Genomic DNA, 14,482 nt, shown 5'->3' with positions numbered 1-14,482 from the left:
GGGCGGTAGTTTGAGGATGCCTGGTATAGGGTATGCACAGAATGAGGACATCAGATTTCATCACCTGGGTTGGTGAGTGAGAGGCAAAGGGTATGTTGTTCCTGAGGCTTCCCAAAAGCCAAATGCTCTCTAAATTCCAGAGGAGTTTGCCAGTTGCGTTGGGAGTGGGCAGATGGAGTAGACCCACACTGAGAGGGGAAAGAACATGTGCGAGGGTGCAGGTGTTTGAGACTGCAGGCTGCTTTGGGGTGATGACAGATTGGGGTTGGGAGGGATCGTGCAGTCAGGGCCACATGATACTGCCTGGGCTCTCCATTCGGCACCTGTTCAAATTGCATCTTTCCAAAAGGGAGGCCCAGAATGGGATGGGAAGGGCAGGGAAGTTTGACCTTGGCTGCCAGTCTCAGTCCTCTGTTGTCACAATCCATTGGGTCTCAGCCCGGGAAGTGGGTTGAACTCAGCAAAACAAAAGCCCCGCAGTTGCCAGACATAACTTAGAGGCAGTTTAGGGGTCACCTATGGGACAGTGGCAGCGGGACCTTGGGACTCTGCTAGCGAAGCCCTCCCTTCTCAGAGATGCTCCCATACAGGGAGAGGAGTATATAGAGACTCATTTCCTGCTGCCTCTCACGTCCCAGCGGTGCGACTGTTTCCCAGGACCTCGGCCGGTGGTGGAGTTCTCTCTGAGGTGCGGGGTGGACCTGGTTGCCTCTTGGGGCACTTGTCTCTCAGTCTCCTGCTCTGCTAGCACTCGCAATGCTTCTCTGTTCTCTGGGCAATGTCTCAAGTTTCACCAGTTCCCTTCCATTCTTCTTGGTTGTTTGTGTAGAATGGCCTTGAATCCCAGAGTCGAGTCACTGCCCTTCCCCCTGCCCTCCCTGCAGGAGCTAGTGTGCCAAGAGTGTGCCCCATGCTCAGTGCCTGGACAGGCTGCAGGTGTCCACAGGGGCCAGGGAGCAGCCAGGCAGGCTGCATCCATACAGGCCGGTGCCAAGGCAAGAGCAGGATGGCAGGGAGCGAGGGGCAGAGCCCCCTTTGAAAGACCTGACCTTCCCTCAGCTTCATTTTTTTCTCCCTCAGAGGAGCTCAAAACAGATGTCCATGGAGAAAGGAAATGTAGGGGCGGAGGAGAGACAGAAGGAAAGAGAAAGGAGGCTCTTTGCAAAGGTGGATGAGTGTCTACAACTCCACCTTGGGGGCTTGGAGAATAAATGGAACCTGCCACGCATGTGTTTCCCCCTCACACATTGGCAGATGAGGTGAGGAGGTGGGGGCACCGCCCGGCACCTGAGCCAGAGAGGTGGGCTCCCTGACTGCTGCCTCTTTCCTTAGCAGTTAAGCCTGGAATTGAGTGATCGATAAAAGGCCTAAACTGGCCTAAACTTCAAGCCTCCTCTTTTTCTTCCTTCTTTCCTTCTTTTTCTTCAACTTATTTTCCATGAAATAGCACCACACTTTGGTCTGATATCCAGAGGGTGCATTTCAGGAAGAGGAGCCCATCCAAATCATCTCGGACTCTGAACCAGTGAACCCTGCTGACCCCCCCCCCCCACATTCTACAGGGGGTCCCATTACAGTTTGTAAAATTCTGCTGAATTTGGTAGAATTCTGACCTGAAGAAATTAATAATTCAGGAAGCCTGTGCTGCTGTGCATCCTCCCCCCACACCCTCACATCCTACTGCCCTGTGTGTTTTCTTCCTTCTTTAGGCTGTGAAAGGTCTTGTGGGCCGTGCTAAGCTATGACCTTGAACAAGTCACCCTTCTCTGGGCCTCTGCTTCCCCTGGTGTACACAGGCTGGGGCAGTTTGGTGCAGCTCTGTGGCTTGTCGGTTAGCTCACTTGTCCGTCGATTCGCACAGATGAATGCCCAGTATCTCCCCTGTGCTAGACTTTCCCAGGAGGGGCTTTCAGGGGGATGCTGGTGAGCCCCTGAGATCCCTGCTTCCCCTGCCTCATCCTCATTTGCCCACCAGGGTTGGATGGCCCTACACTGTGTTCCACGTGGGCCAGTTTTCTGGTCCTTTCCCTCCTCAGAGACAATGAAGGAGACTGGCAGCAGCATGGGCCCTTTCGGGGCCTGGGCCTGTCGGGCTCTAGGCTTGTCCCCCCGAGGTCAGCATAGAGCATTCCCTTCTCCAGGATGAGTGTTCTGCATAGACTTTATCCATCCACACAAGCCCCTTTTCTGTGCCTCGGAAGCGAAGAGTTGAGGACTTCAGTAGCTATCCCAGCCGGGCAAGGGCACTATCCCCCCTTGTTCCTCCAGCTCTGCAAACTGCCCCACTTTCAACTGCCTTGCTGCTTTGCTGACTTCTGGGCTATTCATCGTGTACTCTGCCCTCCAGATCTGGCCAGTGATTTTAGCCAGTCATCCTGCATTTTCTTTTAATGTTTCTTTTTAAAGTGAGGTGAAATTCATGTAACTTAAAATTGACCATTTAAAGTATACAAGTCACAAGTTAGTAGATTCACAATGTTGTGCAACCACTTCTTTCTAGCTCCAAAACATTTTTATCACTACAAAGGAAAACCTTGGACCCAGTAAGATGTTACTCCTAGTCTGTCTCTCCCTAGTCCCGTACCAATCTGCATCTGTCTCTGTAGATTGACCGATGCATTCTGGTTATTTCATAGGGTGGATTATGCAGTATGTGGGCTTTGGGGTCTGGCTTCTTTCACTTCACATTACGTTTTGAGGCTCATCCATGTGATAATGTACATCAGTACTTTATCCATTTTTATAGCTGGATAGTATTCGATTGTACAGATGAGCCACAGTGTGTTTATCCTCATCCAGGGGCACTTTCTTGTTTCCATGTTTTGGCTGTTATGCATAGTGCGTCAGTGTCCAGGTGTTTGTTAGAGCTCTTGTTTTCAGTTCTTTCAGGTGTACACCTAGGCGTGGAATTGCAGGTCATGTGGTCACTCTATGTTTAACTTTTGGAGGAGCTACCCACTAATTGAATGTGTTTCACTCAGGGTATCTGAGTTCTGTCCTTTGCCTTTATCCTTCTTTAGGAAGTAACATGCACCAGTGTTTACTCTGGCCTCTCACAATCCTTCATATCTAGGGTCATTTTGAATTCTCACACCACTTTCCACCCATGACTTGGCACCTGCCAACTTGGTTTGCTCTACAAACTTAATGAGCACCTTTTCTATTCTGTCATTTAAGCCAGTTATGAAGTGGTAACTGCCTGGGGCCCTGTTCAGCCTGACATACTCTGTGCTCATAGCCTTCTCTGTGTGTCCCGGGGTCCTCAAGATCCGCACAGCCACACCAGGCCACGGTGCCTCTGTGACAAGGACTCAGGAATCTCCACAGAGGAGTGCCATGGTCCTTCTGGCTGGCAGGAGGCTGAGGGGGTCTTCCCTGTGGAAGGCAGTCTGTATGGCACGGGCACAGGGTAAGGAATATGCTCAACTCAGTGAGGGCAGGTATAAAAGCCACCATAGGCACTTGGGTTTTGGCAGCAGGGAAGAGCAAGACAGAGTGAGAAATGTGACATAGGGTCAGAGCAGGAGTTCAGGAAATGAAAATACCCCTTAGCAGGCCCACAGCACAGTGTTCACAGAGGGGAGAACAGTCAGCACGAGGCAGGTCACTGGGCAGGGCCAGAGACTCCAAGGGGTCAAGTTGAGAGTTCGGAAGGCACTAGGGGCCTCGTTAGCAGACTTGGAAACAAGGCTGTTTGAAGGGAGGGGTTTTCCTGCAGTCAGCTCTGCTCTGAGACAGTTCCTTCAAATCTTAAAGAGACGGGATGGTCAGATTGGATTACTAGGGCAGAAGCTTAGTGCTTCTTTATATGAGGACCTTCCTCATGCCATGGGCCAATGGTGGTGTCTTTAGTGGGGGAAAAGGGTCAGGGTAGATGTGGGGAGAGACAGTCCCTCTAGTCAGCATGTGACGAAAATGTCTCCGGACCCCACATGAAGACCCCCAGCCTATGCCCAAAGCCCTACCACTGTTCACACTGGGATTTTGACCAAGTCCTTCTCTTTGAGCCTCTCTCTGAGGCCTCACTCTGTCAAATGGGAGGAAGGAAAGATGGTGTGGAAAATGCTTTCTGCTACTTACAGTGTCTGAGCCCTCAGAGCTTTGTTCCCAGAGGGTCCATTCTTCAGGTCCCACCATCTTGGGGCCCAGTTCTTGACCAAAACCCACCTAGACTTGATGGTGGCAAGGGCAAGAGCTTGTATCACCAAGGCATAAGAGAGACACATGCAGGTCTCAGGGCATCCTAGATAGGGGATCTTATGGGCTCTGCCCAGCCCACCACCCACCAAGCCGGTGCATGTGGTCCATGGGGCAGCCTTGGTCGTACAACATACCCAGCCAACCTCAGGATCTCCCTTTGCACAGGTTGGAGCCATCGGTGATGAGGAGGAATGGGTTAGCCTCTATGAAGAGGAGAATGAGCCTGATGCCCAGACACTGGAAATCCCAAACCTCACTCCTTACACTCACTACAGGTGAGCACAACAGGCAATGAGCCACTGCAGGAGGAAGAGTTGGCATCTCAAGCAGGCGGCTTCTATTGGCCATAATAAAACCCAGTTGAATACATGTAAATTAGAAGTTTCCAAGTTGCAATGACAATAAATCAAAGCCTTGAGGCATAGGCAGGATACGCAGTTGGTTATTATTCTAAGGGAGATTATACCCAGATGATAGATTAGCAATGTTATTTATATCAATACTGGCCAGGAAAATACCAAATAGAAATGGCTTATTATTATATTAGACTTAATAATAATGTGTTGCTTTTGTTTAGAAACTCTATAACCTCTTGGGACTATTAACATGCTGTGTGCAAACAAAGCAGACATGCTAGGAATATCCTTCTGCTCCCCTTCCCAGGGCCCAGGAGCTGCTAGTCTCACTTATCAAGCACTTAACTTGCCATTTAACCTTTCACTTCTTGATCCTGAGACTGATCTGGGCAGTAAATCCTTGGCCTTAACAAAGGGTAGAGTGATCATGAGCCGTTAGGGACGTTATTGCTTCCCGTAAGGCTGTCGAGGGAGATGAAATTTCCAGTTATCACCAGATGTTGAGTTTGATAATGTCATTATTCTGCCAGGACAGATACATTTCATAAGATTGGGGAATGAAAGAATAAGAATTACTAATTCAGGGAGTAAAAGGTGAAATTACATCTTTGTGAAGAACATTTTTTTAGTATAAAACAAAGTCATTGGGTTTTTTTTTAAAACCTAATGAGAAATTCCATTTAGCTTCTATTCATTTTAACATCCTTCCTAAGACTAGAGAAGACAAATCAAGGCACAGTACACTGGTTTTTAAAGAAAAATGTTTAGCTAAAAATGAGCTATTGGGATTCAAGACTTACCATGTGAAATTAGCTGAAGCTATATAATTATTTTAAAGATCAGAAACTGTAATTAGAGATCAACTGTCCCTGTTGATCAAATCCCTGTCTTAAATTCAGGTACATTTAGGAAACCTCTATAATAAATATGTGTATGTCTGTGAGCTTAGTAAATCTTCTTAGTTGTAAATTTGATTCCAATAATTATAGATGTAAATAAAAAGAACTGAAAGTATTACCATAGACTCTGAAGAACATCTAACTCCACCTTGTTTCATAGAAAAACAGAAACAAATCTCATTTGCCAAAGGGCTCACAGTTACTCGGTGGATTAGAATCCAGGGTGTGGTTTCTGGGGTCCTTGCTCTTCTACTGAACCAATAGAAAATGAGGTGGAGGGGTGCCCTTGGTCATTCAAAAGACATTGGACTTTTAGACCTCTCCTCTAGTAGCAACATTCCAACACTCCAATTCTGTTGAGTAGCTACTTGATCTTTGATCCTCTGATTAAAAAGTTGAATCAGCCCATGGAAACTGATGACAGATTTCTGACTATCTAACCCATTCAATTATGTTTCACTTGGGAACTTTAAATTGTTAGGTTGCAATAGATTCACCATTCTTTGAAGGCTTTTAGGAAAATGGGATAAATATGTAGTTTATATTTTGAAGAGAGCCAGGTAGAGAGAATGTCCATGAGCAACATGCACCTTTAGGATGCAGGTGGACATGTATCTGAGCCTTCCCCTGAGAAACAAGCATGAGATTTTTTGGTTTGACTTTGTTTCTTCCTTCCTATCTTCTGCTTTGAAATGACTCTCATCATTGGTCTTACCTTTAGATTTCGAATGAAGCAGGTGAACATTGTTGGGCCAAGCCCCTACAGTCAATCATCCCGGGTCATCCAGACCCTGCAGGCCCCGCCTGATGTGGCTCCAACCAGCATCACAGTCCGAACTGCTAGTGAGACCAGCTTGCGGCTCCGCTGGGTGGTGAGTGGGAGTTGAGAAGGGGAGGCTACAGGGACAAGAGTTTCAAGGTGCCCAGAGCATATATGGAAGCCAGAGCTTAGCAGTTCCTTAGTCATGCCTTTTTCCTCATCAAAATTAATCTCATCATTAAACCAAAAAGTATTACATTTTATAGTTCATGCTAGGTTTCAGACTAGCCTGGGATATGTGATTAATTAGTGGCATTACTCACTCTTTTCTTGGAATTGAAGAATATTCCTTGCGGGAGGAAAGCTGGTGGTACTGCATGCTGGACCTGTAAGTCCTTAAGCTGGGTCAACATGGAACCAATGCTCAATATTGTAAGAGAGCCAGCCTGATATTTAATCAGAACATTTCCCCACAAAACTAAGCCAAAATGTATTAAAACAAATTATATCCAGCCAAAGTTACTGACAGGGTTTCATTTAATTAACAGAAGAAAAGTTTTAGGGAAAAATAGAGTAGAAGGTTCTAAGATTATTCTCCTAAGAAAGCATTTCTTATGGAATTGGCCTTAAAAGACAAGTCCATCCTTAAGAACTTTAAATGTGACAGTTCTGAGATGTCTGCTCCTCATGAACTTTTGTTCACTTCTAGCCCCTGCCCGATTCCCAGTACAATGGGAACCCAGAGTCTGTGGGCTACAGGATTAAGTACTGGTGCCCAGACCTCCCAGCCTCAGCACTGGCTCAAGTCATCAATGACCGGCTGGAGCGGGAGTTCACCATTGAGGAGCTGGAGGAGTGGACGGAGTATGAGCTACAGATGCAGGCCTTCAATGCTGCTGGCTCCGGACCATGGAGCAATGTGTTACGGGGTCGGACAAGGGAGTCAGGTAAGATGGAGGTACTTCCAATCCCAGAGACCAGCCCTCTCCATGCCTCGGTAGAGATGGGCAGGGCTTAGTGACCCCTGAGTCTCCAAATCCCACTGTGTGACTACACTGGCACGCTCCTAAACCACTGGTTAGGCCACAACAAGAAAACTTCACTAGGGGCCCAGGCCATTCACTGTAAGATGATGAATTCTAATAAGGGTTAGACTAACATCATTATTTTTTTAAGGTTGGGATAATTTTTCCTGTCAAAGATGAAAAGCCAGAATGTATAAACATCCTATGGGGAGTCTTTAAATACAAGGTATTCAGAATGTCCTCTTTACAAATTAATGTGGGTAACACATTAAGTAGTCACTGCAATAACAAATGGATGCCCAGAAGTTGAATTGCTTTAAAACAATAGAAGTTTATTTCTCACTCATACTGTAGTCTCAAGTGAGTGTTCCTCTTGGGTGGGTGGCTCTCATCCATGAAGTGATTAAAGGCCCAGGCTCTGCTGTTCTATAGAACTAATCACTTTCTGCACAGAGCCACCAGAAGGAAAAAGAAAGAGCCAAGAATGGACCTCTTCCAACCCCTCCAGAAGTGGTACATACATCACTACACTCACTGTCTTTGGGCTCAGTTAGGGGGTTACTGCTGATTCCAGGAAGAAAGGAAAAGTATTTTTGGTTACCCTTGAGTCGACCTCTGCTCATTATGCTGCTGATGAATGTGCCGCCTAGTCTTCTAGCTTCATGGATTGACTTCAAACAGGCAACAGTGATTGGGAGGACCTTTCCTTGCCTTGTTTGAGTTTGTAGAAACACAAAGGGAAGAGCAAGTGCATCTAACACTCTTTAAAGACACACTGCAATTTTCAAAGACACACTGCAATTGGTTCTGTCCTGAAAAGGAATGAACTTTCTTTTCTCTCTTGAGTCTTCTTTGATGGATGTCACAGCATGTGCTTGATAGATCCAGGGGCTGTTAATTCTAGGCTAACTTAAGTTGTTAGAAATAGTACTTAAGATAAATTACTAGCCTTTGTCAGACACAGGATGAGGAGAAGGTTCAGACAGATGAGACCATGAACTAGGCCAGTGGTCAGTGGTAAAGAACAAGACTGTACCCCCTTCCCATGGGTGGTCCTCTGACCACTTTGCTTATTGGTGTCAGATGCTACTAGTTTCCTTTTCCTGCTCTTCACCAACTCTGCATTAAATGAAAACCCCTCAGCTCGATGTTTTACTTCCATAGTAAACATAGCTTAGGCCCCTTCCCCTCTCTGCTTCAGTCCCTGAGGCTCAGATGCCACATGAACAAATGATCTCCCTATTGTTGTTTTAAATAAAAAAATTAATTCAATTTAAAAGTTGAAAATATCCTTAGGAGATAAAAAGTTAGAATTTAGGGTGACTTTGATGGGAAATATAGTGAAGGATGAAGTAGGAAAGCCAAGTACATATCTGCACATTGAGGAAAAACCCAGCACACCAGGCCAAAGGAGGGCAGGAAGACATAGTTGGTACAGGGCCTATTGGCCAGGCTGGATGTGGCTTTGGAAAAAGCCATCCTCAGGAAAGAGGAGTGTCAGAGAGGAAAGACCTTTGGCTTCCAGAGCTGTCCTGCATGCTCCTAAGACAGAGCCCATTTAGAACCTCTGAAGAGGGACTTGAAAAACAACACCATGGAGGGCAGGGAGGCCTGTGAGGACAGCTGGACTGAGGCTATGGATCAGCCTTGAGCAATAAGAAAAAGAAGCTCCATCAAGCCTGGGGGATGTCACTGTCCCCTCAGCTTCTCCCAGAGCTTCTTTTGTCTAGTGCTAGGGATATTGCAGGTGCTGTGCAGAGGTGCAGAGGTGCCCAAACTCGCCTCTCAGCCCTCCATGTGGTCAGTTTGTGGGAGGAGTGAGGAGTCTGCACCTCTGGGGTGGAGCACAGCAGTACACAATACACCATGCACCTGTGAATGCCACCTGCTCTGTGTGCCCTGGCATGGAGGGCTTGGGGAGCATGAATAAAGGCTTCTCTTCTTGTCCTTTTATGCTCATTCCCCTGTTCCTACCAATGACAGATACCAAATAAGTCTAAACCTGACATTGCCATTATCAGGATGCACACATAGGTTCCAAGGATGATTTTGGTCAACTGTCAGCCACAGATTCTAGGCAAAAGCTCCCAAGCAGGTTTGTGATTGTATTTCTCCTAATCTTCTAGGAGTGCATGGTAAGGTAGATGGTAGAACTCATGAACAACAGCAGGGAGAGGCAGAATCACTGTCATGTGGGGATGCTCTTAGTGAGTGGTATGAGTCCTGGCACCTGCTATCAAGCTCTCCAGAAAACAGTTGTAGCAGCAACTGATGAGCTCTGAGAAAACCAGTATTTAAAGAGGGGTTTTCTAAAGCAGTCAGGGATGGCTCAAATGTCTTCTCTAGCTCTCCGTCAGAGTGTAGACTTTATTATGTTAGAAAGAAAAAATTGAGACACACTTATACTTAGCTTGTGACTGTAATCACATGGATTTTAAAAAACTCTGTTTTCTTTAATATCTGAATCTTTTTGACAAAGAAGGAACTCGAGAAATTTTAAGGGATAGTTGTAAATCCAGTAATAGGCAGGCCAAGAAAATATTTTTGAAAAAACAAAACTCTTGCTGTAACCAACTAGAAAATTATAGATAAAATATGATTTTTGAAACCTTAAATTTATTGACATTTCATGAGAAAAACAAGGAAATCCCAAGGTGTCAGAGGCACAAAGGGAACTGAAAACAGTTTAGTAGTAACTTTTGACCTGGGTTACAGCTGTCCTGGGGGGACAGAGTTGGGGCTGGATCCATCATCGTTTCAGGACCCATTTGGTACACATGTGGGAAAAGGAGAGTCACCTTGAATCTCTGTACGATGGGAGCCAGAACCTAAACTCTTATATGGAGACATGAGTCTTAAAGGCTGTATGTACCCTCTTTAATAGGTGAGACGAAATATACCTGTCCTCAAAAGTTTGTCTATGCCTACCTGGACTCTGCATAGGGAAAAAAGAGTAACCCTGAGTCCTGTGCCCAACTCATGTTTGGGTTTAGAACTTACTTTATGTGAATAATCCAGAAACTCCCAGAAGAGAAATTAATGTATAATTTCATTGCAGAAACCAAAAGTACTAGCAGCAAAAGAAAAAAAAAGTAGATAAATTGGACCTCATCAGAATGAAAACCCTTATGCTTCAAAGAATATCATAAAGAAAATGAAAAACAACTCCTCACATGGGAGACAATATTTACAAATTATATATCTCACAAGGGACTTGTATCTAGAATATATAAAGACCTCTTACAACTTCCCAATGAAAAGATAAATGATCCAATTAAAAACTGGGCAAAGAATCTGAATAACATTTCTCCAAAAGAGATATATGAATGGCCATAACACATGAAAAGATGCTCAATATCATTACCCATGAGGTAAATGCAAATTAACACCATAATGAGATACTACTTCACACTCCTAAGATGGCTAAAGTAAAAAAAAAAAAAAAAACGGACAGTAACAAGCGTCAGTGAAGATGGAGAAATTGGAACCCTGTACATTTCGGATAGGAATGTAAAATGATGCAGCAACTTTGGAAAACAGTTGGAATTCTTCAAAAGGTTAAACATAAGGAAATTCTACTCCCAGGCATATATAAAAGATAACTGAAAACATATGTTTACACAAAATTTATATATAAATATTCATAGCAGCTGGATTGCTATGCTATTATTCACAATAGCCAAAAAGTAGAAACTGTCTATCAGTCATTAAATGTGGTTTGTCTATACACTGGATAACTCCGTAATAAAAAGGAATTAGATTCTGATACATGCTACAATGTGGGTGAGCCTTAAAAACATAGTGCTAAGTAGAAGAAGCCACACACAAAGATCTCATACTATTTGTTTTAATTTATCTGAAATGTCTAGAATAGGCAACTCTACAGAGACAAAAGTAGATTAGTAGTTGCCTAGGCCTGGGGAGAGGGTTGGAGGGAGTGAGAGTGATTGATATGGATACAGGCCTTCTTTGGGGGCTATGAAATGTCCTCAAGTTCATTGTGATGATGGTTGCACAATTTTTGTGAATACACTAAAAGCATTGAATTGTATAATTTAAATAGATGAATTATATGATCTAGGAATTATATTATAATAAAGCTATTTTTGAAAGAAAAGCTTAGTTTTCCCTAGATTAATTTTGCACAGATAAAATGTTAATGAAACAAGTAAGGCTCATAGATTGTACACTTTGCCTGTGGTTGGAAAGTCCTGAAGATTATTTTCACTACCCTAGTATCTTCTTACCCTAAAGGGAAATAGTGATCAACTCCTCCTGAAATAGTTATATATATGTATTATACCCAGTAAGGGAATTTACTTTTCTCCAAAACCAAAACAAGAAGAGAATACAAAAACAAAACAAAAACAAACCCCACATGATTTTAGGCCAAACCTTTTGGAAAGCCAACAGAAGTAAATATGACTCCTCCTCTGGAAAAATATTGCCACAGCCAAATTTTCCCAAATAAAAATCAAACCCTTTAAAAGATGAATCACAATTATCAAACACAGAAGAAACAATCTGCCATATTTAAAAATAAGCAACCAAAAAATAAAAATAAAAAAATGAACAGCCTAAAAAAAGAAAAGAAAAAAAGAGGGCCCTGATTACTTTAAAATACATAGTAGTCTGAAAGAAACTATATAATAACTACATTTAAAAATTATTAAAAGAAGGCATTAAAATGTTGCTATTTTTGTAAAGAAGGGTTTTTTTGTTTCTTGGTTTGTTTTTAAGAGAGAACCAAATAGGACACAGTTGTTGAAAAAAAAAAGTCTATGTTTCAGGTAAAAAGCAATTTAGACCCTGTCAAAGAGAGAATTATCAAACTAGAAGCTAGATTTCGGTAAATAACTCAAAATATAGCACAGAGACATAGAGTTTGAAAGTATGACAGGGAGATTAAAAGACCATTGAATGACAGAATCTCACATGGATCTAATAGGGCTCAAAATGGAAAGAAGACATGAGAGTGAGGAAATATGCAGAGATAATGGCTGAAAATTTTCAAAATTGATGGATATTATCAGACTGAATGAATGAATGAATGTAGATTAAAGCATGAATCCTGAGCAAAATAAATACACAGCAAAATGCATTTGGTACAAACACAAAACACCAAAACCAAAGAGAAACTCTTAAAAACAGAGTGAAAAGAAGATAAGCCATGAGGTGAGGATAAGACAGTGTCACTGATAGTGACCCCTCAAGAACAGTAGGGGCAAGAAGGAAATGGATCATGGTCTTGAAGGAGCTAAAAGAAAATCACCCTCAACCTTGAATTTTACACCCACCTCAACTAATTTTCAAGGATTTAATCCAGAAAACAACAAAATAACTTATAAAAATGAAGAAATTGTAATAAAAGTAGAAATATTGTTTTGATAATTTTTCCAGGATTATGCTTTGAAAACAAAGTAAACCAATGGAAAATTACGAGTTGAGACTATATTTTTGTTCAAACCTTTCCAGTAGTCAAGAGGATGCAGAAGATAATCCTTTGTGGATCAACTCACCCACTCTAGGTTTTCTTCTTCTGACTTTGTTTTCTTCAGATAATCCTGTATCAGCTCTTACACAATAACTCTGAGGAGGCTTTCTTGAGCGATGCTGTTTATTTTTGTAGAGACTGCTATGTTTTAATTAATATCGAGATATAGATTTTCTATCAAAAGGAGCATAATGAATTGTTTCTGTCTTAGTTGATTGAATCATGTTTAGGTCCAGGGGACTTCATGGACAGCCCATGCAGAATTAACTGCATTGACTTCAGCATTGCTGTGTTCATAGTTCACTTGTTGAGAAGGCTTTTCATCAAAAGTAATAATTTTTCTTGCAACTCAAGTTTTGCTTTGTCAGTCATCATGTTCTTTCTTTTTTTGAGGGTTATGACATATAGAAAATTATTTTTTAGTTTTTGATTGAATTTTTCTTCAATTAGAAATTTAGGTGCAACACAGATCTCTCTGGGAAGAAGAGGAGAGTTTTGGTTCAAGTATTCTCATCACAAATTAAAATAATTGGGTTATTGAGCTTCATTTCAAGTTTGGTTGATTCCTATTTTGGAGATTTTTAATGCTGGAATAATGAGCTCTTAGGGACGCCTCTTGGGCTGATCTTTTCTCTTACAGTAGGTGTCCTCAGGGCCAGTCTTCGCCAACCTGGGGGTACTCAAGTGAATATCACTGATCCCTGTAGGACTTCAATTCCTCCCCCTTATATTTAGCTCTTCTGTATGGCACTTTCAGAACCTCCCTCTGTGGGCAGCTCCCCTCCTCTGACAGGCAGGGCCCTTTTAGTTGAAGTAGTTTTGACTTCCTGCCTTGCTTGGACCTGCTACCATTTCTTCTCCCCAGCAGAGAAGTAGAGTCTGCCAGTCACCTCAGCCTTTTGAGGTGAGGGGTAAGATGGGGAGGGGAGCTTGGGGGCTATCATTGAAATAAGTAAAGTTCATAGATTGCACACTTTGTGTGTGGTTAGGAGGGCTGAAGATTTTCCTCACAGCCTGTAGAATCTTCTTACAAGGGCTGAGAGGTAGCGTAGAGCCCCTGAGAAGGCAGGGGCTTGGAGAGAGAACTAAGAGGGAGAACAGAGCTGCTGACCACCAGCCTGTGCAACAACAGGCTCACCTCACGGGAAGTAGCAGCTCCTTGATATTTAAAATGGCACCGCGCACAGAAACTGAACACCAGCACTGGGAACATGGAGAGGAACATTTTGAGCCACATCTAAATGAAGTTTACACTTTTGAAGTGCAGTCTAACAGGTTCTGTGACATATTATGATATATTATGAGGCTAAATGAGGCCTTAAAAACCAAAAAGACGGCATGAGAGGTAGCAGTGAACTGCGTGGTGAGAACTCGCAGAGAAGGGAGAATGCATGAAGGAAAAAGTGAGCATTTCGAGTGGTTTTGTTTTTAATGAAAAGAGAATTTCTAAGAATGTCTCAAAGCTTAAAATGCTAGGTTAGAAAAGGAGTTGAATCTGCATCAACATAGATGATGGGTAAGATTTTTCTTCTTCAAATCTTAAAAACTTTGCAAATAAATGGCAGATTTTGTCCTGGTAGAATTTGAATTAGCTGAAATTTTCATCCTGAAATCTGCCGTGTTCTTCTTCCACAACCCTGCCTGGCTCTCTCTGAGAAATTCAGCTGTGTCTCAGTTGCCACAGTCACTAGGTTGCTGTTGTTCTTTGGGGATATGGGTGGCTCTCCAGCAAATGGATGAACATATTA

General features: G+C 43.1%; 1 protein-coding gene across 1 annotated transcript in view; it reads left to right on the top strand.

The window, feature by feature from the left end:
- SDK1 (sidekick cell adhesion molecule 1) overlaps window positions 1–14,482 on the top strand; it is a 1,049,055-nt gene that overhangs the window by 918,237 nt on the left and 116,336 nt on the right. The window contains exons 23-25 of the mRNA XM_003795444.1: window positions 4,366–4,475; window positions 6,177–6,327; window positions 6,925–7,162. Coding sequence (XP_003795492.1) covers window positions 4,366–4,475; window positions 6,177–6,327; window positions 6,925–7,162 — 499 coding nt within the window. The remainder of the gene's footprint in view (window positions 1–4,365; window positions 4,476–6,176; window positions 6,328–6,924; window positions 7,163–14,482) is intronic.

This window comes from Otolemur garnettii, unplaced genomic scaffold (genome assembly GCF_000181295.1).
Source record: "Otolemur garnettii isolate 467f Iridium unplaced genomic scaffold, OtoGar3 scaffold00092, whole genome shotgun sequence".
Classification (NCBI taxonomy): domain Eukaryota; kingdom Metazoa; phylum Chordata; class Mammalia; order Primates; family Galagidae; genus Otolemur; species Otolemur garnettii.
Note: the sequence above shows the minus strand (reverse complement) of the source record. Positions and strands in the feature narration are given on the sequence as shown.